Source organism: Glandiceps talaboti, chromosome 23 (genome assembly GCF_964340395.1).
Source record: "Glandiceps talaboti chromosome 23, keGlaTala1.1, whole genome shotgun sequence".
NCBI lineage: Eukaryota > Metazoa > Hemichordata > Enteropneusta > Spengelidae > Glandiceps > Glandiceps talaboti.
This window is the reverse complement of record NC_135571.1, coordinates 9,422,574-9,450,243: the sequence shown is the minus strand read 5'-3', so window position 1 is coordinate 9,450,243 and position 27,670 is coordinate 9,422,574. Positions and strand designations below refer to the sequence as shown.

General features: G+C 35.5%; 2 protein-coding genes across 12 annotated transcripts in view; one reads left to right on the top strand and one right to left on the bottom strand.

Moving 5' to 3' along the window:
- Positions 1-20,653, bottom strand: part of LOC144452938 (CUGBP Elav-like family member 1) — a 79,052-nt gene extending 58,399 nt beyond the window's left edge. For all 11 annotated transcript variants that reach the window (XM_078144156.1, XM_078144159.1, XM_078144161.1 and 8 more), the window contains exon 1: positions 20,615-20,653. The gene's annotated coding sequence lies outside the window, so the exon portion shown is untranslated. The remainder of the gene's footprint in view (positions 1-20,614) is intronic.
- A 258-nt stretch (positions 20,654-20,911) lies between these two features.
- Positions 20,912-25,975, top strand: LOC144453036 (protein LTO1 homolog). The gene is made up of 5 exons (XM_078144304.1): positions 20,912-21,011; positions 22,485-22,612; positions 23,607-23,786; positions 24,639-24,753; positions 25,083-25,975. Exons 2-5 carry the CDS (start codon positions 22,515-22,517, stop codon positions 25,155-25,157), a joined length of 468 nt encoding a protein of 155 aa, XP_078000430.1. The 5' UTR covers positions 20,912-21,011; positions 22,485-22,514; the 3' UTR covers positions 25,158-25,975.
- The last annotated feature ends 1,695 nt before the right edge of the window (positions 25,976-27,670 follow it).

The window sequence follows — 27,670 nt, the reverse complement described above, 5'->3', positions numbered from 1 at the left end:
ATTTAGCAGTGCTTAATCCTCTTTCTTCCAAGTGATATTTATTTGTACACAAGTAAATACTGGTTGGGAAAAACAGGATTACACAGACATCCAAAGTCCCTAATTAAAAAAATTATGCTATCTCAAGTTTAGAATAAAATATGCTAAATATACAGTAGCGTGGAAGAAACGGTAAGAGCTATAATAATAATAATAATAATAATAATTATAAATTCTTATCAGCGCATTACGCAACAGCCTCAATGCGCTTTACAAAATTGAAGAAAAAAAAAAAACTTTAAAATTATAGCAGATTAAGAAACTACAGTGACTATAGATTGAAACTACTAAAATTGCTTAACCAGCTTCATCATTCAGAATGTACATTTTGTATAAAACTGTTTTTTAATTCCCGTTGGTTCCAATGTTTTACAAATGTTGGTTAGATGTAATATATTCCTCCTTTGCTCAAATCAATCATCATCTCCAGAGATTTTACGAAACAGTGTGAAATTGAAATATCATGTACCATTGCCATTAGCTTGAAAGTGTACAGATAGTGGGTAATGTCAGTTCCCTTGTCTGGTATAAACAGTCACTAGATGCAGTTCAGTTGAACAGACTCAAGACATTTTAACATCTATGGATTGTGAAGCAGTAAACACTATTTGAAGTACATGTAGTAGTAGTTAAAGGGGCACAGGCTGAGTTTAAATGGTTTTTGGACGCAATGTTTGTTGCCTACGAACCCATGTTGTATTCTACATTTTTTTGTACTTACTGAAGCACACTCATTCATTACTTGATACTGCAGTATAACTCAATCCTGGTATTTAGATATAATATATGAAAAGATTTGATGACATAATTGTTGGTATGTATCAACAAATCTGAGGAAATCCCTGTCATTACATGAACAACACATGAGTTGGATGGTTAGTAAAAGTGACACGTCATGGCTACATGAATCGTTGTAAACACTATACTTGATTAGTTTAGCCATCATTTTATGTAAAGTATTTTGTATTATTAACCAAAGTAAAACCGTCTAAACTCAGCCTGTGCCCCTTTAAGTTACTTATTGGAATCTAGATTTTGAAACGACTACATACAAACATGAACATGAAGCTTTTGTTCGAATCACTCAGATGTCATCAGCATAATGATATTATGCCGTTTGGTCAGGTGACATCCTAATGGAATCACCTGACATATTTGAATATGTGAAGTTGTACAATTTCAAGTATATTCACTTCTTCCATATAAGGAGCAGTTATGCTGTCATGAGTGTTGTCATTGCACTGATGCACTAGTAACTACTGCACTGTACTAGACCATTTTACATACTGTATGAACTTTACTATATGTATTTATTACTATGCTGTACTGTATTTTACTGTGATATACTGTACTGTACAATGCCATATGTACTGTACTGTGGTACACTACTCACTCTACTCTACTGTGAATCTGTACTGAGACATACATGTATGTACCTTACTGTATCATGTACTGTAATGTAATGTAATGTACTGTACTGTAATGTAAATGTACTGTAATGTACTGTACTGTAATGTACTGTACTGTAATGTACTGTACTGTATGTACTGTAATGTAATGTACTGTACTGTACTGTATCGTGTATGTAGTGATGTACTGTACTGTACTGTATCGTGTATGTAGTGATGTACTGTACTGTACTGTGATGTACTGAACTGTACTGTGATGTGATGTGATGTATTGTACTGTACTGTACTGTACTGTACTGTACTGTGATGTACTATACTGTACTGTACTGTACTGTACTGTACTGTACTGTGATGTATTGTATTGTATTGTACTGTACTGTACTGTACTGTACTGTACTGTACTGATTACAAAGGATTATTCTTTTGTCGTGAACCAATTTTTCAATAACCTGAGATCTGTCAAATAAAGAATTTTTTATACCTTTAACCCAGATGTGACCCTTTGTCTTTAACAAAACATACCACACAATGTTCATTATTTGTGCTGGCCATTGACCCTCATCAAAGGTAAACAATTTAGAATAAACATTATTATGTCTAGTGATGACAATTGACCTACTGGTACCAGTACAAAATCTGAAACCGTCCATTGATCACTGAATTATTGTGATTTACTTAAGCTCAGTATTAAAGGCCAATTATTCAATCCCAGGTTCTCACATCAGTGTCATCTTATCAGTGGAGCTTTAAGGATTAAGCTCAGTGTTAAAGGCCAATTATTCAATCCCAGGTTCTCTGATCAGTGGCGCTTTAAAGATTAAATATGATCCCTTTGTTCACGACCAACTTTTTCTATAGCTCTGCCAAACATGTTTTTTCACATCTAAATTTTAAATTTAGCTGTATTAAAGGCCCATGATTTAATCCCAGGCTTTCACACTTGAGCTAACTTATCAATGGAGGTATGATCATTTTTCTGTTCAGGACCAACTTTTCTATAGCTCTGCCAGACAGCTGTTTTTCAGACCGTTAATTTCAATCCTAATTTGAACTGTGCCTGATCAGACTAACACAAATTAGATTAAGATTCTTTGAGTTGTCATGTACATTTGTAGTAACCATACATTATTAAATTATCCTGTTTATTTTAAAACCAAATCACATTTATTTCTTAAAACCAAATCACATTTATTTCTCTATGTGTATACAGGGCTCGAAATTAGCGGTAGTCTCGCGTCAATTGACTACCAGGTTTTCCAAAATGACTACCAAGTTCGAAAACTGGTAGTCATCCTTGACTACCACGAAAATCATGAGGACGCCAACCCACCGTATGCATGGAAGGCCTGCTGACAAGTTGGCGATGTAGCGTGAGCGCTGGACTCTAAGCTACATGTGATTAGATATGGCTGGCATGTTTGATATTGCTTACTTTGTAGTCAACAACAATGGCTTTGTAAAATAAACAAAATACATGTAGCTTATATGTGATGTTACAAACGCCGTAACGTCTACTCAAACGCAACACTCTATTGATTTCATGACTGTTTCATTGTCTTTTTCATGTCACACAGTTGCGATCAAAATGATACAAAACTTAGGAAAATATACGGAATAAAATCATTCTCCCACCACTAATCGCGAATAGTATTTTACAACTAGTCATTCAATACTATGATACCTCAATTTAGTGGAAGGATGAAAATTTACGTCGTTTATTGAAGCCCTTAGCGGAGGAGAGAAATCCTAGACATAATCAGAATGACTTCCTGTGTTTATAGATAGTAACAGATAAGATTGAGGGACGTGCCTTGGCGCATACCATTTCTCTCTTGGGTTGGGTCATAGCATGTTATTTTTTAATTTAAGGGAAACTGAAATGGATGGTGACCGCGTGTATTTTTTATCGTATGACGTTTTATCTTTTACAAAGTAAATAATAATAAATAGCACAAATGCTCAGATTTGAGAGCATTTGTGTTATAAGATTGACAAGCAACCCACACACCCGAAATGGAATGATCCACTAATCATTACGTGTAACTCTACACTTCACACCGTTATTGATTCAGTGAAATAAACTACAACATGGAAAGTACGTAATTTTGGTGTGTGACTAGCGATTTAGTTAGTGTTTTGAAGTTTATTTCTGTCAATCTCTCAGTCACGTCCTGTATATATGCTTGAGGCCAGTAACTGTTTGGTGTGTGTGTGTGTGTGTGTGTGTGTGTTTGTGGGTGGGTGGGGGTGTTTGTACATGTGTGTGTGACTGAATGAATGTAAAATATGTGTATATTTATTATGTACGTGTTATGCCAAAATTTGTGTCAGTTTGAGGTTTCCAAGTGGATATTGCAAAATAAGAGCTTGGTACACACAATAATCATTTATATGATATTTACTTACTATGATACTAGTATGATATTACATGTAGTATTTTAGGACAGGTCAAATGTTTGCCTAATATGAATGTCACTAATTTCATGAAAAAAATTACTTAATGTTTTGTTTATGCATAAATTATTAAATGCTGAAAAAAAGAATGACTACCAAATCTTCCCTGTTGACTACCAGTTTTAAAAAGTGGTAGTCAAAGTGACTACCAACTAAAAAAGTTAATTTCGAGCCCTGGTATATATTCAATGTGGTATTGGTAGTTAGATATAGCACAGTCACTACTGGAACCATACGTCTAAAATTTAAACTGATAAAATTATAACTGTGTATTTTGAAGTTGGTATTTCATACTGGGACAGGGTTTGAAATTAACTTTTTCTTTGGTAGTCCTAGTGGGCTACCAATGTCAGAAAGTGATACCCTAAGGATGGTGACCAATAGTCCTATATCCCTGAACTGAAAACAGAGTTCCTGTATTAGAAGTATGTGTGTTATTAAAATACTTTTTATGTCCGTAAATCTCCCATCATTACAATACATGATTACTGCAAATTGTGTTTGAACGTTGCAGATGATACAGTCCTTAAAACTCAATGTATTGCAAACAGTGTCTTGGAATCAAACTATGATTCTATACATTGAATTGTTAATTTCACCAGCTGCAAAAACAGGCAACAAGTGTGTACATATCAAAGAAATTATGATGGAGACACAGACGGAGGGCCGTGGATCATTCCTATAAGTTACCCCTCCGGGCTGTGCTCATTTGGGACTAAAAACCATTAGAGTTACGCTAGGTATGATGGGAAGACGGAATAGCCAAAATCCCCACATGATTTGATTCTAGGCTATTAATGTACAATGTACATGTACTGTTCATCACTGTGAAGAGTGTATCTAAGAGTCAAATATTCCACTCAAGAATACAATTCAATAAGTATAAAAGACTCCATCCTTTCAGTTGACGCCACTGCAATTACATTTACTACTTTGACTGACATCGCTACAAAACTGTGTCTACAATATTGTCGGTGTATTCAGTATTTTTTGTTAAGGGTAGTAAGCAGGTAAAATCTACCGGGTTCCCCTGTCATTTCACAAGGTGGCCTACCAGTGTGTTTGTTAAGGGTGGTAAGAAGGTAAAATCTACCTGTTTCCCCTGTCATTTTACAAGGGTGGCCTACCAGTGTTTTTGCTAAGGGCAGTAAGTACATGAAGGTAATATCTACCGAGTTCCCCTGTCATTTCACTAGGTTCCCTGTCTCGTGACTCACTTTAAGACGGAAGGTTGTGTTTGCAGTAAACTCAACAAAAAACACCCAATGGAAAAAAACACATTATTGGACAAGAAAATATCAAACAGAAAAATTCATTGATGATGGAATAGCACCTACATTGTACAACATATATCTAATATCACTCTATTCCTTGATCTGGAAAAAAATCAAATGGAAAATCTGGTATTCCCTAATGATGGATCAAATGATGCCGGAAATGATATTGGAAATTTGAAACCACTCTTGTCTTGCCAAGCTCCAGTTACACTTCAGCAATTTTACAAAATTTCATGTCACCTGTACATTTAAAAGCTCATATTACCCTGTATATTGAAGGGAAGATTGCACAATGTTGTCAAGCTCAGTAAGCGAACTTCGTTCTTTTAGAACAACCCCCCCCCCCCTCATGAACATTCACAAATATGACTGACACGTTTATGTGTGATGTAAACCATGATGAAACACATCCCTTGCCCTACCCCAACATATCCCTACCCTACCCCAACACATCCCTTGCCCTACCCCAACATATCCCTACCCTACCCCAACACATCCCTTGCCCTACCCCAACATATCCCTACCCTACCCCAACATATCCCTACCCTACCCCAACACATCCCTTGCCCTACCCCAACATATCCCTACCCTACCCCAACACATCCCTTGCCCTACCCCAACATATCCCTACCCTACCCCAACACATCCCTTGCCCTACCCCAACACATCCCTACCCTACCCCAACACACCCCTTGCCCTACCCCAACACATCCCTACCCTATCCAAGACACCAACCTACCAAATTTTGAAAACAAACGACAATAAATGAAGGATATAGAAAATAGATGTAATTTTTGTAAATAATTCGTAAATAAAGAAATTGTGCCATATTCACTACATCAGACTTTAATCAGATTGGGCTAAATGGCCTCTCATCTTCCATTAAATCATTTCTAGCCACCTATCAATTATGATACATCAATACCATGATAGTTATACTTATAGAACCACACGACTTCAAAATGGATTGTAGGGCAAACATACTGAAGTTTTTTTGCAAGTGATGTAGTATTCTACTGCAGCCATATTTTCATTCTTTATCACTTGCAAAAATACAGCTCAGCGTATACTGTATCGTTTGCATTTAACAGTGTTGCAGCCAGAGGGGGTTTTTGGGTCATTTGACACACATTTTTTGGACCTGACCCACAATTTTGGAAGTTACAGGTCATAGATGACCCACACTAAAATTGTATGCAAATATGTTTAGCAACATGACCACGCCTATAACAACAGCCACATGATTGCGTATATTACATAGATAACAACAGGGTTGGATAGGCAACTGCAAATATCTAGCATGGATACTGTTATGGGTAGATATTTGTAAAGGCTGTACAGTTGTGCTACAATGCCATTGGCACTTTTTTTATGTCCCCAACAAATTGATAATGACCCACAAAAATGAAAGTCTCGGGACACTATGTCCCACTCTTTCAAAAGGCTGGCTGCAACACTGTTTAATCAATAAACTATTGCTTTTATTTCTAACTGTACATCAAAGTACACAGTGATACATATTAGTAATAAAATAAAATACATTCCCAAAAAAGCACCCAAAATCTGAATTGATACAAGTTTCAAGTTAATTATCACTGATATAAGACAAGGCTGTGCACTTGAATTCTGACCTTTAAAGGTCAATTTCTGATGAAAATTATCTTCCATTCCTTGATTATTTAAAGAGTACAGTACATTTTGTACTTTGTTATAAACTGACATCGTTTGTTTGAAAAAACAGGTACTAGACACTTTTTGTATCACTAAAAAATGAACTTAGCAGTCATCATAATCACAAGCCATAAATGGAGGGATGTCTCCTGTATAATGTACATGTATAATGTTGCACTGCCATTACAATTCCCTAGTACACTGTACCATAATTTATGGGAACCTGGTAAGTGAGTGGAAAACTCAGGTACATTACATTTTGTCTAAATACTGCCCTTAGAATACAGAGGAAATACTGACCTCCCAAATCATGTACCCTAGTGAAGATGTCACTTGTTGGTGCTGTGCTTGTGTTATTCCAAAAACAGTTTACTGATTTTACGGACAAGTGTCTTTTTTATCTTGCAAATACTTCCATTGTCCAACCTACATGTACATGTACCTTCAGGTCATATTGATTTGTCAAAAATGACACAAATGTAGAGTACAGCTGAGTCACTTTCATTATTGTATATGTATATTTGTAATGTTTATACATTACTGAAGTCATCTTGAGTTGTCAAAAAGACACAGATGTATAGTACATCATACATGTACAGTTGATTCACTTTCAATTGTATATGTATATTTGTAACGTTAATACATTACTGAAGTCATCTTGAGTTGTCAAAAGACAACACACAATGACAAATGCACTGTATCGGTACATCATACATGTACATGTACAGCCGCGTCACTTTCAACTTGCATGTACATTGTACATTTGAAACTTACTTCAATGAGGTCATCTTGAGTTGTCAACACAAAATGACAAATGACAAATGTACAGCACATCATATACAATGTATGTACAGCCAAGTCACTTTCAACTTGCATGTAGAGTGTGTATTTATCACTTACTTCACTGAGGTCATCTTGAGTTGTCAAACAGACACACAAAATGACAAATGACAAATGTACATGTACAGCCGAGTCACTTCAACTTGCATGTGCAGTGTAGTGGTCATCTTGAGTTGTCAAAAAGACACAAAATGACAAATGTATGGTCTGTCATACATGTACAGTGGCGTCACCTGAATGCCAAGTTGCATCAAATTGTCCATTACTTTCAACTTCAGTAGCATTTGTAACTCTCAGTCATCTGAAGCTGAACGGTCAAAAGAGACACAAATGTACAGTACAGCCAAGTCACTCTAGCTGAATGTCAAAAAGTTCCAGCCATTGGTCCACTTATGTAATCACTCGTTACACCATGGGCAAGAGAGCGCATTATATAAGTGGAAGGAATGCCTGGATCTTTCACGCTACCTAATACTTTCAACTTACATTTATGACTTCAGGTCATCTTGAATTGTCAAAAAGACACTCAAACATAAATCTCTACCACTTACATAAATGCCACGTTGAGTCAATTTGTCCAGGACTTCTTGACAAAGGTTATTTACACAAAGAGACTAACAGACAAGACAGCATGATAGATGGATACACTGTACAATATGTGTCTATACACTGACAAATGATAACATGTTCTAGTCTGTGATTACACTGATTATCTGCTGATGGTACATATATCTATCTACACACACCTATACCATTAACTTGTTTATGGATTAAAAACCACTTTGCAATACATACACAACTCTTGTCGCACAAATACAATTTTAAATACCAGCTTTACATACAATTCTTGTATTTTTTTGTACATACATGTAATTATACAGCAAGTCACTCATAATGTAGGTGTTAAAATATTGTATTTTAAAAGTAGCCTGGTTTAAAATATAATCATTCAGGCCTTGAAAGGTGATGCACTCCTGTTATCTAATGATGGTAGTACTATCTCACATTTTACCATCATTATATCTCGAAGTACAAAGGGCACACTCTGGTACCGTGTGTTGTTCGGTCAGTACTGATAAATAATGATTTCTGTTGAAACCTGTTCTGTTATACAGCATGGTACGCTAGTCCAGGGCTCAAAATTAACAGTAGTTCTGTGTCCACAGACTACCAATTCTTGTTATGGGGCTACCATACAGTAGTTTGCAGCTGGTAGCCCACTCAGGCTACCACTAATTATACGATGATTTAAAGGATGGAAGATTTACAGACATGAAAGTATTTTAATAACACACATATTTCTAATAGATGAACTCTGTTTACAGTTCAGGAATATGGGACTATTGGTTACAATCCTTGGGCTACCACTTTCTGAAATTGGTAGCCCACTAGGACTACCAAAGAAAAAGGTTAATTTCAAACCCTGTAGTCCTACATGTACATGTACATGTTATGATCATCTCCACCATATAGTCAAATGGATTTCTCTAACATCTAAAAGCATTCCGTTTTGACCACCAACAGCCATAGTTTATGTTATTGGAGTGTTGATATAACATGATGGTATTATTGCATCCTTGAGTCACTTATATGTACATTCAAACTGGAGGTTGAGTTTGTAGTAAACTGAAGGAAGTAATCACTTACATGTCAACTACCTGTTATTGTGTGATGGATTACTACTGACATGTGCTGTTCATCCCTTCCCCAGTACTAGATTTAGCTACATTTTTGATAGAATTTGTCCATTTCACTATACGTTTGAAAGAGAACATAGAGAGTGACTATACATATCGGTATAGTAAATTGACTATAAGTTCTTTATTCGCAATAACGCAAATTAATAAATAAAAATGAAATGAAAATAATGAAAATGACTAATGTGACTGGGTGCTGGAAGATAGCTAATGAAAAGCTAGTAGGTATCAGCGGGTAATGAAGGCAAGCATGTCTACATGTATATCACTATACATTTGTACATTAAATGAGAAAACCCTGCACAATATGGCTGGAGGCCCTTGATTATTTTTCTGTATTTGATTAGATATTAACATGTATGTGTGAAACTCAGACCTTGATATCTGTTTATTCATCCATCAATACAGTATTTGATGTGTGATTAAGTAATGATGAAAGCCATCAAAATTAAAAGGTGTCATTTCTATTCTTTGGTAAGGAGTTCTACTGACAGCCCAGGTAGGAAGTTAAGATATTTTAAGATGATTTGTTCCTGAATTTTAAATTTTGGGAACAAAATGCTTTAAATTCGAGAAATTTTTTTTGAAGTTTCAATCTTTTATTGGTTATAATCATGACAGTGAGGAACATATTTACTTGCATTAATATCACCTATTGTCACTTAACAGTTCAAATTTCACCTTTCTAAATGCCCGGAAATTTAAAATGTCACCTGCTCAATGCTGGTATTTACAGAAATTTACCTGCATTACACCTTTTGTTACCTACAAATGGCAGTAATTATCGATAACTTCCTCAGACTGTCAAACACTATATTTGTATAATTCATTCATCTATGATCACTGACAAACTAATATACCTTATGTAGTCTATTTCAATTCAACCTTTTCATTTATACTTCACATCTGAACAGTGTGCCCTTTTTAAGCCAATTTGACGTGCTACTGACGCACACGATTTCTAGTGATGCACCAAAATTTGGTGTTCCCTATCTCTTACTATGTGGTGACCAGTGTGCCCTGTAAGCCAATTTGACATGCTACTGACGCACACAATTTCTAGTAATGCACCAAAATTTGGTGTTCCCCTATCTCTTACTATATGGTGACCAGTGTGCCCTTCAAGCCAATTTGACATGCTACTGGCACACACAATTTCTAGTGATGCACCTAAATTTGGTGTTCCCCTATCTCTTACTACATCTACATGTACGTGGTGACTTACAAGAAATGCCAGTTTCTATCATACTGACCCAACAACAACAAAATTTGACTATCATTAGAGGGTATACTGCATCTGTAGAATACTTACTCTGTAACAGTTATTTCCTTTGAGAGCTCACACTTTCCTAAAACATTTTATTTTTGTGACAAACATTGTGAAATGTCAAAAGAAAAGTTAGTTTCATGTTTCCATTATTGCTGACATAATGTGTTTTGTGTTCAACACAAAAAACTATGATGTTAATAAAGGGTATGTTATTACCTACTGGTACTACCAGTATATATAGATGGCTACATGTATTGCTATCCCTGTTGTGTCTGATGTTTGACCTGTTATGTTAAATGGTGTTAATGTGGTTATATTTGTTCAGTTCTACCAGTATCTGTACTATGAGACCATTTACTAATTATCCATCCTTCCTTCTATTCACTCTTTGTGAATGAATGAATGAATGAATGAATGAATGAATGAATGAATGAATGAATGAATGAATGAATGAATGAATACATGAATGAATGGGTGGACAGATGGATGGACGAACATAGACAGGTGGGTGGATGGATAGACAGACGGACGGACGGACAGATGGATGGACTGGTGGCTGGATGGATGGACTGGTGGCTGGATGGATGGACAAACATAAATTGGGGGGGATGGATAGATGAACAGATGGATGGACGGATGGTTGGTCAGTCCGATGGGTGGGTGGATGAATGGATGGATGGATGGTTGGGTGGGTGGGTGGGTGGGTGGATGGTTGGGTGGGTGGGTGGATGGATGGATGGATGGATGGATGGATGGACGGATTGATTAATGTTGTACTATAAGATGGAACATATTTATGGTTGGTGGGAAGGAGGGATAAATAGATGAAGGGATGAAATATAGATAGGGACGGATGGAATGATGGAAGGACGGGCAGGCAGGTGTACAGGCAGATGGATGGTCTATGGTAGAAACACTGGTAGAACTCTTATCAAATCTCATATATTAACAACATTTTGCATTTCAGTTCAAATACTGGATACTGGGTATTGATACATGTATCTAGTGACGGCCCTAACTACACTTGCTTGTACTGGTACGATCATAACTGTTTTCCTGATTTGGATTTGAAATAAATAATAATTTCAAGACAAGAAACAACTGTTATGTTATATATTTCTTTGTCTCAAACAGGGAGACAGCTGTAACAAAGATGTAGTAATACATCAGCAGACACTCGTTAAATGTGAAAGAACAGAACAGTGTGTTAAATTATGCAAATCACACCATTGACCCCAACAACAAAAGAGGATGACCATATTTTTGAAAAACAACCATGTATGAAGGAAGACGTCATTGGGATCTACAAATGTACATTGTAGGTACAGACAATGAGGGTCTGGAGCTAGCACTGATGTGTTGTCCTCTACTTCCTTAAGTCACATGTGCCTCTAAATCTAACGATAGCTAAATTTTGTTGTTGTGAATCAAAAGGATAAAAGCTAGATTTTCTTACACAGCGTCGCAAACCACGACCATTTTACGGTACCGTTCTTAATGAGCCAGTCCCTACTGGCCGTGGATGAGTCACCACATTATAACATATAGGGGAACAAAATCTGCTGTTCTTCTATCAGTGTTAAAATACAAATACAATGTATACATGTGTAGTAACTCTCAAGAATGGCCATTTTTTATCATTCTGAATCACAACGCAGTATTTTCTCTTTTAATAGAGAACATGTCTATTCATACATGTATGTATGTACATATTATTAACACCTTTTTATGTTGTCACAAAACACCACATGTTATGATGGATGGCAGAACCAGTAGTAATACATGAAACACACATTCAGTCAAGAGCAATTGAAATCCAATCATGTATTTTTTTTTAAATGTACGGTAATTTATTACCATAAATCTAAAAAAATATATATATTGATTTAAGTGCCAATACATTTATTAGGCCAGGATTCCTTTGTTCACGATTAGTAATTTTTGTCCAACATTAAATATACATGTATATTAATTTTGAATAGATGGGTGGGTGGGTGGATGGATGGATGGATTGATGGGTGCATACACACGACATGTATTCAGATGTACACGAAGTACATAAAAATTTACAAATGTTTACAAATCACATGCACATTGTACACGTCATTCTTCCGTCATCGTACACACAGCTTGTACTTCCAAAATGTCACAATAACATTTATATGCAACAATATTCTATGCCGTGATTTAATGTTATCTTTCTGGGCTTTCGATTTTCCATGGCAATCACTCTGGAAATATATCATGTGCCCCGGCCCTTCTCAGAGTTCAGTACACTATGGACACAGCACTGCAGTACGGTACACAAACTAAGTTCTAACTTCCATGAAATGAATGACAGCGTTAACTTTCAACTTGACAGAGACACAGTTGTAATGGCGTTTGATAAAATTTTATATGTTGCTGAAGAGAACTGTTAACTTGGTATACACCTAGAGATTCGTTTATTCTTAAACGATGTCGTAATATTATGTGCGAACCATGTCCACCCACTGAGTGAGAGCATGTAGTGACCATTAAATTCACGTAATGCATTCGATCTAGTAGCAAGCCCAAAAGAAAGTTGAAGTTTTAGTGACAATGAAATAGTGACGTGGCAGTATGAATTTATCTGAGTGAAGTTTTCAGCATAGACCATCCCATGTGGTCTAAATTTGATCATCGCTTCGCCCATGAATGGAAGATGCTTTGTGTAATGGCCATCATATTGATGCAAACCTTGTTTAACCAGTCTGTTAATAAGTAACCAATCACATCGATAGATAATGATAATAGCACATAGTTTCTAAACTACCCAAGACATACATGTACATGTACTCTCCACATCAGGAAATGGCCATGGAGCACATGAAACTGTTTATTTGTTTTCTATACGTTGGGTCATATTCAAATTTTACAGGTCACACTGCACTAAGAGATTTAGCTAATAATTACAAGGGAGAACTGTGACTCAATATCGTCTATATTATATGGACAACAGCATTTGTAGACCGATATAACCCCTTACAGCCTACATTTGTATATATATGTAAGCGCATAACATTAAAGCATTCACTTTGCAACCTCTATCCTACCAGGTCCCCAATTATACAGCTGGGTTGACTAGGGTATACATAGAATTAAAACACTCACATTGCAACCTCTATCCTACCAGGTCCCTAATTATACAGCTGGGTTGACTAGGGTATACATAGAATTAAAGCATTTACATTACAACCTCTATCCTACCAGGTCCCTAATTATACAGCTGGGTTGACTAGGGTATACATAGAATTAAATCATTCACATTACAACCTCTATCCTACCAGGTCCCTAATTATACAGCTGGGTTGACTAGGGTATACATAGAATTAAATCATTCACATTACAACCTCTATCCTACCAGGTCCCTAATTATACAGCAAGGTTGACTAGGGTACACATAGAATTAAAGCATTTACATTACAACCTCTATCCTACCAGGACCCCAATTATACAGCTGGGTTGACTAGGGTATACATAGAATTAAAGCATTCACATTACTACCTCTATCCTACCAGGTCCCCAATTATACAGCAAGGTTGACTAGGGTACACAGAATTAAAGCATTCACAATGCAACCTCTATCCTACCAGGACCCCAATTATACAGCTGGGTTGACTAGGGTATACATAGAATTAAAGCATTCACATTACTACCTCTATCCTACCAGGTCCCCAATTATACAGCAAGGTTGACTAGGGTACACAGAATTAAATCATTCACATTGTAACCTCTATCCTACCAGGTCCCCAATTACACAGCTGGGTTGACTAGGGCACAATTATGGTTCAAATCTTGCCCAACGACTGTAGCCATTCTGACACAAACAGCAGTGGCAAGTCTAGAACCAACCTGCAACCAAATTCAAAGCCAGCCTTCTCTAACCATTTGACCATCACAACACTGAACACTAATTCACATTTACATAATTTTCCCATTACTTTGATTTATAAGTACTAATGCTGGAACTGACTGATTAAAATCAATCATAAATTCAAAACTTTAATAAATTTATCCTATTACTCTTTTCTCATACATAAATCTTTCCATTATACATGTATTTAATAAATATGCACCATGTGGTTTTGACACAGGTCTTCGTTCCTCATCTATAATGAATTTCCAGAAAATCTATTGTATGAACCCTGATAAAACTATAATGCAACACTTAACAGCAATTTTTGGAACATTTTGGCACAGACAACAAAAGTAGACATTTGTCACATTTTGAAGGACGTCAAATATGATTTACCAGGAAAATTGATTACAATTTTTGGGCTGAAAGCTACATGTAAAGTACTATTAGTTAATATCATTCTGTTACTTTTTCCACACATATAGTAAGAGTTCTACTTTTTGTTTACTTTAAAAATACTTGGTTTCATTGTTGATGTTCGTTTCCAACGGTTTCAACGCACTAAATGGAATACCCACTATCATACCATGGACAAGCAAAGTTGAACAAAAAATGTGGAATTTATATCCTGGTCATTCTACATCACAGCAATGTGTGTCTATGTCATGACAACACGCATCTACGTCACTGGTTCTGCTGTGTTCGTAATACGAGTCACATCGTTTAAAATTGCCATTACTTTCCTCGATTTTTCTTTGATAATACCGGTACTGGTATAATTACATGTGTATGTTATTCTCCAATATTTCTCTTCATTCATCCGGAAAACACTTGTGACCTAATGGTTTGGTCACTACTTTAGTGTGTCACAAGAAATCTACTGAACTATGCTTCAACTGAACATTAAGTTAGCACTGATGGGGGACATTGATCACAGCATAATATTGGATAAGAGAACGGAACATTTTGTGCATCACCAAGAAATTGCTACACATCAGTTGCCGATCAAATTGTCTTAGATGAAGTTTTGAGACATACTTGAGTAAATGTAGGGAAATGAGCCACTCAGCAACGTACATATACTCTATAAGTACAACCCTAGGCAATATTCAATGATGTCTCTACAACCAAGCAGTTAACATAAATGTCAATTTGCTTTATAAGTCCAGAAATAGTAACAGACAATCTTGTAAAAAGTATACAATTACCCTTCTCCGTGAATGTTGGAGGCCCTTTATTGTACGAGTATGACCTGTGTACACACCACGGCAATTGCATCACCTTGTCATCCTCAATAATTAAGTTTTTACATAAAGTGCCAAAAGTTGGAAACCCAATAACAGAGCGGGGGAGATTATTAGGTAAAGTTTGCAATATTGTACGTACATGTAACCTCAAATTTATTATACAACTTTCTCTTTTCCATGACTTTGTTGGAGGCCCTGCCATTATTACTATTATTACAGTACATTTGTATATACTTCTGTATCACCTTGTCAGCTTCTATTCATAATCTTACAAAAATAACAGTATAAGAAAAAAATTGTTTCTGGTCAGGACAGTATGGACGCTTAATGAGGACACAGGAGTAGTTTTTTAAACCATGTGCGTAGTTTTTTTTACCATGTGAGTAGTTTTTTAAATGCTAAAAAATGAGCAAAAGTGTGTTATTGTACATACAATAACAAACATTTTACACATTTATCAATCTTCTGCTATTTATCTAGTTTAATACAAACAAGGACTTGGTCTATGTTATTTTACATTCATTTTTCAAGCAGAAAGCTATAAAAATTGTTTAATGAATTAAAAATCAAAAATAAATATCCAATCCTCATCCATATGGCCACTTTAAGCATAGTTATATAAATAGTTTAACCCACAGGTGATTCAATACTGAGAGTGTACAATATTATGTCATAATATCTAACAAAACAGTTTCAAAAATGGTCCAGCTGCGAGCTTTAATGGTCTCCAGCCTTTGGGGAAAAAATCTGAAGAAAACAGATAAGTATTTTGCTGTAGCTTTAATTCGATAATTCAAATATATAAGGGTAGTAATAAATCTGACATCAGTAAGTAAGATTTGGACTAGAAGGCCACATCAGCCTAAGAAGTTGTTGGTAATTACTGCCATCTGCAGGTGATAAATGGTCTAATGCAGGTGAATTTCTGTAAATACTGCATCTACAATGTAGCAAGTGATATTTTAAATTTACTGGCATTTAAAAGGTGAAATTTCAACTATAGCTGCATCTGACCAACAAATTTTGAAATCCACTTGCATATTGACTATTTTCATGATGAAGAATCTATCAATATGAATATTATTCAACAACATTGATGATTATTTTTATTCCACAGATAAACATGGCTTTTGTCACACTGAATATTTATAAGAACTACAGTTTGATGCATTTTATTTTACTTTGCTTCTATGTTTTACATTTTAGGAACATTTTGCTCCAAAAATCTAAAATTCAGAGTAAAATGATCCTAAAAAATCCATCGTCGCAATCCACAGCCTGTTTTATGGCACCGTTCTTAACGTAGCAAAAGAAATTACAGCTCTGGTTTACGAGAATGAAAAAATCTTGCTCAAAGAGTTAACTTCCTAGGCTGCGTGACAGTGAATGTCTGGAAAGTACGTAATATTTCACGAGATACTATTTCTCTGCCTAACAGTGACAGTTTCCTGAAAATGCCTTCCAGTCAAGCATAGTTTCAAAGTAAAGCGAAAACCATTTATATGATAATGGAAGTCTCTATATAACTTATAAGCATTTTCTGACATGGCTGAAAGCGCCGTGCAATTATAACCTCTAGCATGGAACTATAATGGCACAACTGCCCTTTAAACTGCCTCAACTCTCTATGGAGCATACAATACCTATTCTCACAGATCGGAGTCACTAGTATTGTATTGTGTCACAAACAAAGAAAAAAGACGACAGGGGAAATGATCAAAAATCAAGGGGCATTAAAATGCATAAGATTTGTGTTTGCATTACTGCACATGTACATAGCAGGTGTTTTAAACACACATGAATCATGAAAACTGTAAAATTTGAGTAACCATGGAAACTGCTATACTAGTATTTCTTTCATACTACATTGTACTCCTATGTAACTAACAGGGATCAGGTCAATAAACTTTCATGTTACTTTTTATCAAATGAAGTTACTATTTGATAAATTCTAATTTTAGCCATCATGTAAATGTAACATACTAACAAGTCAAGTGTGATTTTCACAGAAACTAGTAATATTGGAAAATTTAGAAAATTTGCTTTTATATGCTGGTAAATTCAGTAATTCATATTCTAATTTATTAGAAATAACATTAACATTATGATTATGTTTCTTTACGAATTTTATTTCAAAATAAGGTAAATTTTTATTTCGGCAGCCAGGGTACCTACATTGTAGTTGTCCACATACATTGTAGCATTAGAGCTGCACTAGCTGTAACTAAATATCATTTTTTTAGATAAGACAACCAGCAATATATTCACTGAAACTTGTTAAAATACCAATAATTAGACATTACAGGACGATTTTATTCAAAAGTATTACAGTAAGAGTTTGAAATCGTGATCGTGTTGGGACACTGATTTTAGCATGTGGACCCAAAAATCAATTTGATTGGATTTTTTGTACTATATTCTGTGTGCAGTTACGGAAATATGTTTCCCGTCGGGTGATTCACTATACTTCAGGATGTATGATATTACGAGTATGCCATTATATCTAATATAATAGTTTCATAAAATGTTCCCTTTGCAGCTTTTACATTTTTATTTTCTTCATTTATATTGACCCATTAAAAAATATACAAAATTTTCACATGAATGTTTCAAACCTTTTGATTAGCTATTACCGATACCTCACTACTTGTCACTGATGGTACTGTGTACAATGGCTTAATGTTTGTGTGTGAACAATCAGGAAAGAGCCATGGACCGGCCATTCACTGATTTGTTAGCAGATTACAATTTAGTCGGATGCTGAAGGAGTTTGATCACTTGGCAATTGCACATATGGCTCAGCAACAACAATATTGCATAAAATATGTTGAAACTTTCATTAAATATTTTGTAAAAAATATTTTCTGTTACACTTACAGCCATTTTATTTCAATCCATTATGTTTACACATTTGAAATGTCCGATACACAGGGGTTTGAATTTAGCAATGGTTTTGAGTCCAATGACCCCTGATTTGGGGTTTGAATTTAGCAATGGTCTTGTGTCCAATAACCCCTGATGTGCGGTTTGAACTCGTCCAATGACCCCTGATGTGGGGTTTGAATTTAGCAATGGTCTTGTGTGCAATGACCCCTGATGTGGGGTTTGAACTCGTCCAATGACCCCTGATTCAGGGTTTCAACTCATTCAATGACCCCTGATGTGGGGTTTGAATTCAGCAATGGTCTTGTGTGCAATGACCCCTGATGTGGGGTTTGAACTCATCCAATGACCCCTGATTCAGGGTTTCAACTCATTCAATGACCCCTGATGTGGGGTTTGGGAATTTAGCAACTGTCTTGAGTCCAATAACCCCTGATGTGGGGTTCGAACTCGTTCAATGACCCCTGATTTGGGGTTTGAATTTAGCAATGGTCTTGTGTCTAATGACCCCCTGATTTTTCATTTTGGACCATCAAATTCAACTCTATGAGTCCATCACATGCACTTATTGTTTACAAAATGTGGGAGAATTACATCCTGTTTTGGTCAATTTGTAGTTGTTTGGGTACAAACAAGTATTTGTCATGCCCTTCACTACTGTATCTCTGGTGTACATTTAATAATTCATACAATAATGAAAATAAAACACTCCAATACGCCTCACCCCCTGGTAGGGAGTACATTAAGCTATAGTTTGAAAAAAGTATAGAGTGTGAATCCATCATCAGATTTTATAGAGCTAAATATTGCTGCTAAAATTGTTTGAGTAGAAATTTTGTAGATTTTTCGGAGATAAAATATACCCATGGAGACAAAAATGACAACAATACTGACCACCAACATTATTATATCGACCACCAGAATCTAAAACTGTTGAACCACATAGATAACTTACAAAAAAAAAGTCAATTAAATTATTTCAAACCCTGGTATACCAGAATGATATAAATATTACTTAGTTCTCGCCTTAGAATTCTAGATATTAAATATCTTTCATATATATGATCTACATTATTAGATGGTGACTCACAAATATAATATTTCATTACTTTCTGCAGTGCCTCAAGTTATTGATACTGCAATAGCTTAATAAATTTCAAGTTATGAAGACACCAATAAATTAGCAACAGAACACCAGCTACAAGATTAATGAAACAAAAACAACCGAGTTATCTATGGCGACAACTCAATACTTCTATATCATGTATTAGAAGAACTAGTGTGACCTTATGAGTGAAAAACGATACCCCCCCCCCCCCCTTTGTGTTATATAATACTCTAGCATAAATAATGCATTGGTTATCATAAAACTGTACTACTGCAACATGGGCCAGGGGGTTCTAACATTCACGTTGGCTCTTGAGTTACTGTTGTCATGCACGTTTTTCATTTCAGAATACTTTTTTTTTCGAGAAAAAAAAATATTTTATTTTCCTAAAGCTGGGCTCCATTTTGTCCTTTGAATACCGTGATTTTTTGATATCAATATCGGTTTAATTATCGGAGTTGCCGTATCATTATCTCGACTGACCTCAATCAAACTGAAATATTTAACATACCACGGCTTGCGCACAGATACGAACTAAATATTATTCAATATTTTTCAGTTTCATCAACGTTGTAGCATTCGCCATACATTATAATATGTTAATATAACGATAAAATGACGGTAAAAACCGTACGGCGGCCTTAAAAGAATACAATATCAATCAAAATTAATGTAAAAAATTATCTCCACGACATCACAGCCAGTGATGTCGAGAAATATTCAACCATAATTTTTTTCTACAGACCACTCTGTTCATATTTCGAAGCAACATTATGGTTCAAAAACAACAAAAATTGGTACTGTAGACGCCATATGCTGGCGTAAAAAGTACAAACACTCACCTGAACACAACAAAACGATTGTACACTCTTCACGTCAAAACAGCCGACTGAAAATGGCGAAATCTCCGCACGTGTATTACCCACAATGCTCTAGGGAAACACTGACCTTCTCAGATTCTTTCATTTTTTATTGTTTTCTGTTTTAATGAATTATCGAAAATTAATGAAAGAACTATAATTGGAAAATGTATTAATTAATATTCATTCCTGTAAATAAATTGCATTTGCTTACTCTATCTGTCTCCTACGAAATGTATAAATTATTTAACCTTTGACCCAGGGTATTACTACCGCTTAGTAGTTTTCATCTAGAATCGACGCGGTGGACTTCGATCCCAGCCGTTTGATATCATATATTATACAATCAGTGGTTTTTACAAACATGCAGACTAAAATAGTAAGTAGTCAGAGATGTTATATTCAGTCAAAACGAATATCAACCAAGTCCGGTCAGAAATTCGATACATTGTTCACGATTCGTCGAGACGAGACCTCACATGATTGCAGACGACCGGGCAGACGACGCTGAGTCTGGACTCGATTTTGACATTGTCCCGATCCCATAACGGAATGGACGATGTCAGAATCGAGTTCAGACGATATGCAGGAATAATCATGATAATACCTCACATTGTATCAGAAAGATCCCCAATGTATTGAGCCTTGAGAAGCAGAAAGTAAACAAAACAATAATTGTTATACAAATCGACGGTCGTAAAAAGTTTACATAAAATTGATAGATTATTTATAGAATATGAATTATGATAATAATGAACATAATTTATCATTTTTTGCTTTAATTACACATAATGATATTCCCAGCAAAGCAGAGCTTCATTGATGTACACCTAGTATTACCGTAGTGAATTTTGAATCCCTAGTTACAATATTCAATTAATTGTAGCTTTGTTTTTATTTATAATATTTTTATATTTTTTTTATATTTCATTTTGTGTGACGCAACATTTTTTACTATTTATTTTCTTATGGGGGTTTGCAAAGAAAACAAAGCTTCTAGCGGAGGACCGAGGGCGATGAAGCAAAACCGCTACATTACTGCATCTATGGAATCCCCATCTTTGATAGACAGGGGAAACTGATGAGATGTCAAAAGTCATTAACAGCTGTCGTCTGTCTTGCTCTGGTCTGGATGTATTGCTACAGTGTTGTCTATACTTCTTCTCTCACATCATAATTGCATACATCACAGAAAATTTGTCTGTGCATATATTGATGACACTAGCTAGGCCTGCTCTTTAGGTTCCTATTAGTATACTTAGCTAAGTCAACTTTGGTTAGGTAGAGTGCTGGTTTAAGTATAGTACCCAAGAACTCTGGAAGAAATGGTTGCAGCAAGGTTGTAACTGGCAACTCACAGATTCTGCTTCAAGCACTCCATGGAGGTATACATGGTACCTTATATCTCCATGACCACTCTAACCATGATGATTTGATCCACAGTTATATGTGTCAAAGTGTGCTGTTTTATGAGGAAACATTTGCAATAATGAGCCACGTAGACAGATACACAAAAATGTGTGAGACCTACACTAGGAAATAAAAAAGTGTTATATGCAAATATTAACCCTGACTTAGAACTTTCACTGCTTATTCTTAACTATAAAACATAATTATGGAAGTACCCCATCGTCCACCCCCAACCCTCATCCCCATGGAACTTACCTTGTGCACCATGGGTTGAGAATTAGACTATAGGATGCAAACGGATGAAAGCATGTGGGAATAGGAAGGTGTGTTTTTGTGTCAGTTTGTATGTAGATCAATACGAAAAGACAAGCATTCAACATGCAATATAGAGCGCCACCAACGTCCAGACTGTGATTTCTTTTGTTTTGTGTCTCCATGGCAGGTTGGCAGTGGAAGACTAAAGTAAAATAATATGGCTTCACAAGCCATAGCATCACAGACTGTGAAAGACACAGAGGAAATGGATGATTTGGACCTGGCTTTTGACAAGATAGTGTATGCAGAGGAAAGGTATGTGATATTGTCTTCCCTTTAACATGTTGATAAAATCAATCTATCGTATGATATGTATACATGTTTCAACATGTTGAATGATAAATCGTCTCACATTATCTGCAGTTGTTTCTCATTTAATTGTCATCGTTATGTCAAAATTCAAATAGATTCATTTTTTTGTAATCCAGTCTTTATTATGAGTACTAACATTTTATCCAAAACTCACAACATAGTTTGAGCTGAGAGCTTTTGACTGCAAACTGTCAGTCATGTTCACTCCATGATATGATTGTTTATGATCAGGTTACAAAGTGACAAGAATGCATGCCAATTTGACATGCCACTGACACGCATGATTTCTAGTGACACACCAAAATTTAGTGATCTCCTATCTCTTAGTAGTGACTCACAAGAATCTCTGTTTTCTCATTTTGACTCACGACATCAAAATTTGGCTTTGATTAGAGGGTACACTGAGTCCCATAGATCAACTCAATCTCTAAAGTATATATCTATTATCTATAGCTTCATCTCATATACAATAATCTATACAATGTTGTATTTCAAATTATACAAACATAAAAACAGTGGTGTGACATACAAATATAGTTAATCACATAACACTACATAACACCACATAACACTACATAACACCACGTAACACTACATAACACCACGTAACACTACATAACACCATGTAACACTACATAACACCATGTAACACTACATAACACTACATAACACTAGAACAAATAGCACCAATAGTGAATATGTTTATTTAGTGCAAGTTTGATAAAACACCCTGATTGTAGACAGCACAAAAGCATTTCTATATCTATTCGTATGACATCAAGCTGCTACATATCTGCTGCCAGACGTTGTTTTAACAAACCCACAGTGAAGTCGATGGGTGCTATCAGATATATTATCTGTAGTTTTCTTTATAATTTTTTTGGTGTACAGATCATGAAATTTTGGTAAAGATTAATATTTTAATGTTTTATGACAGATACCAGGAGGCGGGTTTCAATGAAGGCTACTCTGATGGCAAACTGAAAGGATTACAAGAAGGTCAAAAACTTGGTAAACAAAAAGCACAAGAAATAGCATCAGAGATTGGTTTCTATCAGGGTTTTATTACAACATGGAGAATGATCTTACAACGTGATGAATCTACTAGTAATTCAAGGTAAAGGAAATTGCATACATGTATGGTACAACGTTGTAGTATTCTCGCCCCAGAATAATTCCAGAATTGTAGAGACCAGTGACACTTTCACAACTTGCCAGTTTATAAGAATATAAGACCATGAAGTATGGATCTACATAAGTAAAATCAAGTGTAACTGATCTTGGGAAAATATGTTATCAATTCACAAAAACATTTCCAAGTAAAAAAAAATACAATAATATTGTAACTCTGCAATTGAAAACATCGATAACATTCAGTGTGATTACTGTACAATTTGTTCATAACGTTTTTGACTTACTATCAAACTATAGAGTAAAAATTAGGGGACATGATATTTTTTACATCTCGCATGTTTTGTTACAAATTACAGAAACAATACAGGCGCTGATAGAATGCATATGCATGAAATGTTACATTTTATCTCACTGTGAATGTAATGTATTTGAATCTTCCTTTTGACAATGATCTTGACATTGAGATAAAATGTATTATTTTATGTACTTGCATGGCGTCAGTATCTGAATATTGTCTATGTAACTTTGTAACAAAAAAACCAAGAGGGCACCAATCCTTGTTACATTGTTCATTGAGAGCATTGTCTCCTGTAGTCTGTACGATATACCATGACAGGGCGCCCTCACACAGGCAGTCAACCATTTTCACTGGCCTGTGAGGGCAGCACAACATGACATCTTACAGTCTATGTCTCCTGATGTCTCTCAACTTCAAATATGTCATCATGTTTTCTTGATCTTTTCCAGGAAAATAACAAGTGTAAAATCTGTGTTTTCCGGATCTTTTCCAGGAAAATAACAACTGTAAAATCTGTGTTTTCTTGATCTTTTCCAGGAAACTAAAAGTTTTAGAATCAGTCCACACTTTACTAGAACAGTTTCCTTTGAATGATGTCCATTGTAAAAACTTCTTTGAAGACTTAAACAAAATAAGAGCCAAGTTCAAACAGGTATATACCACAAATGTTCTGATACAACTTATATTAGATGATAAAATACCACCATATTTCATTTACCCACCTTGCAGTCATTTGAAGACGCCACTCCAGGAAATAAAGGTATTTTCATAAACTTTAGGTTCTGTGGACTCATTCACCTGGATTCTAGGCTATACTACATACTGATTTGAAATTGATTGTGCTGTCTGGATTTTCAATTTTGGCCAATTTAGTTAGAAGGGTAGGGGGTCTGAGGCCTAAGTACAAGAATTTAGTTTTTATCCTTATATCGAACTATTGATCTCCACCCTTAATATTATCGTGTGTTTATTCTCTTATAGGTTTGTTCATTACTTAACGTTACTCTGAAGTTTGAAGGAGAACCAAGAAAAGATAAACCAGTTTTATCATTCTGAATTATCAATTGAGACAGTGACTTCCTGATGATAAATGTACAACAAGCCAAGAGTATTCCGTTTCCACGGGAACCAATCACATGACTCGTGGTTCCATGTACTGTTTCCAAGGGAACCAATCACATGACATATGCTTCTGTGTACTGTTTCCAAGGGAACCAATCACATGACTCATGGTTCCATGAACTATTTCCAAGGGAACAATCACATCATGACTTATGGTTCCATGAACTATTTCCAAGGAAACCAGTCATGTGACTTATGCTTCCATGTATTATATCCAAGGAAACCAGTCACATGACTAATACATACATGTACAATTTCCAAGGGAAACAAACCATGTGACAAATCGCCTTTATATCCAAAGAAAACACATGAATTGTACCTCCTGTTACCAAGGGAAACTTAACACATTACTAGTGTATTCATAGGCTCAGTTACCCAGACTGTCTATGCTGGGGGCTCTGTCTACGAGACCTTCCCAAGCGAGAGTCTAAGGAAAGCAAATCCAAACAAACTCGCCTGCAACCAAATTAATGATTACAACAAAAATTGCCTGTGTTTAGTGAATGTCAACAATGTTGTCAACAAAACCTTCTCTTCATCCAATCAGTGTCCAGCATGTGACAGTGATAAATTAAACAATGGACGTAGAACAACGTACTCTGATAGATAATTGATCGCAATCTAGAATGTAGCAGTCCTAACAACTGCAGTGTAATCTTTGAAATAAAGAAAAGAATACAATAATCACTACAGACTAGGATGTTTTTCTGTCAAAACTTTGGACAAAATGTGTAAAGATGGGTTTTTATTCTTTACAATATATGTGTATATTAATGTATTTGAACAAATTAAACCGTTTTTAATCAAACACACTCTGGACCTGGTCTCAAATATGTTGTGCTGTTTGTGTGTGTGTGTGTGTGTGCATGTATGCCTAATTATTCCCCAATATTTGCCCTCATTCAGCCAAGGAAAAGACACCTAAGGGGCCTTGTTATTATGAGTCCCTAGATGAGTAGTTATAAACAAAGAGGTCACAAGCACTTACCAGCTGGAATAATATAATTATACCTCCTCAGGCTAATTTATGAAAAATCGGGAAAAGATGGCGATTTGGAATGTTTTGAGCACTGTAGAACTGGTGATGTAGACACGGGTTGTCGTGACGTAGTACAACCAGGGTATATAATCCATATTTTCTCTTCAAAGACAATAATAAGTGTGTGTCTTTCATTAGAGGCCGGTTTTGTGTTTTAGTGTACGCTGTTGCTTGCTTTGGTGTTTGCAGTTATTTGGGATGGGGAGAGGTATTCATTTCCTATTCCTTTTGTTCCGAATCCACAATAATTGCATGCAATATATCTATACTTTACAGATTTTGTTTCATACTACCCTTTACATGTACTTGGCCTAAGCTAGCATATTTTTAACTTGCGTTTTAAACTTATTAACTTTTCCAGTGTCTGTGTCATCTGTGTGTATATCCTGTTTTGAACACTTGATTAACCAGCCAGGCTTTATTTCTTGTTAGTCTGTCTGGCATGGCTATTGATCATATTTGCATTGTATATAGAAAAAAAAGAAAACAACAAAAACACTATCAGAGTCCTACCCTAGTTAGCCTAGAATCCGGGCGATTGAGGATTTTGAATTTTGATTTGTTGGGGAAATAATGAATTCAAAGCCCACATCCGCATGGATTCCAGGCTATACCCTAATAAATTGACTAGTGAGTTCTGGTTGATTATCCCCTAATACATCCATGATCTTACTAATACTTGCCACGGATGTTAACAAAGACACTATAAAGGCATATTACGGAAACACCTGTAGATAGATGTCGGTCCATGTACATTTCCTTCATTAAGACGGAATTTGAGTAATATTAATATTTGATGACTACATTGTTATGCCTAACTAGTCATGCATTCATACTGAGATAAATAATTATATCGCTAGCTCTTATTTTAACCTTGGCATGTTTCATTTATAAATGGAATGTTGATACGCACTAGTGTCTTAAAGTGTAAATGTCAAATTATATGATCCCATCTATTTTGAAATTGCGCACATATCTATATTTTAAATACAGTGTCATATTGTTCATATGAAATCGTGTACATATCTAAAGTATATAATTGTATTTTTATGAAAATTACATACATATATCTTTGCTGTAAACATATCATTGTATCAGTTATCAGGCTGACCTCCTGGTACTCTGTTAATAGGGCGATAATTAATCCAGAATTTTTGGAAACCCTGTGAGTATAGTACGTGTATGTCATATGAGAGTTTCCATTTGTGTTCTTGTACATTTTATATCTATATGAAATTGCATGCATATCTAGTTGGGTTTTTTTAATGTGTGTTTATTTACAATTGCGTGTATATCTATTTTTTGGAAAATACATCTTTTTATTTGAAAGTGCATGAATATTTATTATTAAAAAAATAATTGTTTACCCGGCCCAACATAGTTTTATACTGCTGACCCTAAACTTTAT

Coding starts and splice junctions, on each gene's coding strand:
- LOC144453036 (XM_078144304.1), top strand. CDS start 22,515: ATGGCTTCACAAGCCATAGCATCACAGACTGTGAAAGACACAGAGGAA. Junction 22,613..23,606: donor ATAGTGTATGCAGAGGAAAG/GTATGTGATATT, acceptor GTTTTATGACAG/ATACCAGGAGGCGGGTTTCA. Junction 24,754..25,082: donor TAAGAGCCAAGTTCAAACAG/GTATATACCACA, acceptor ATTCTCTTATAG/GTTTGTTCATTACTTAACGT.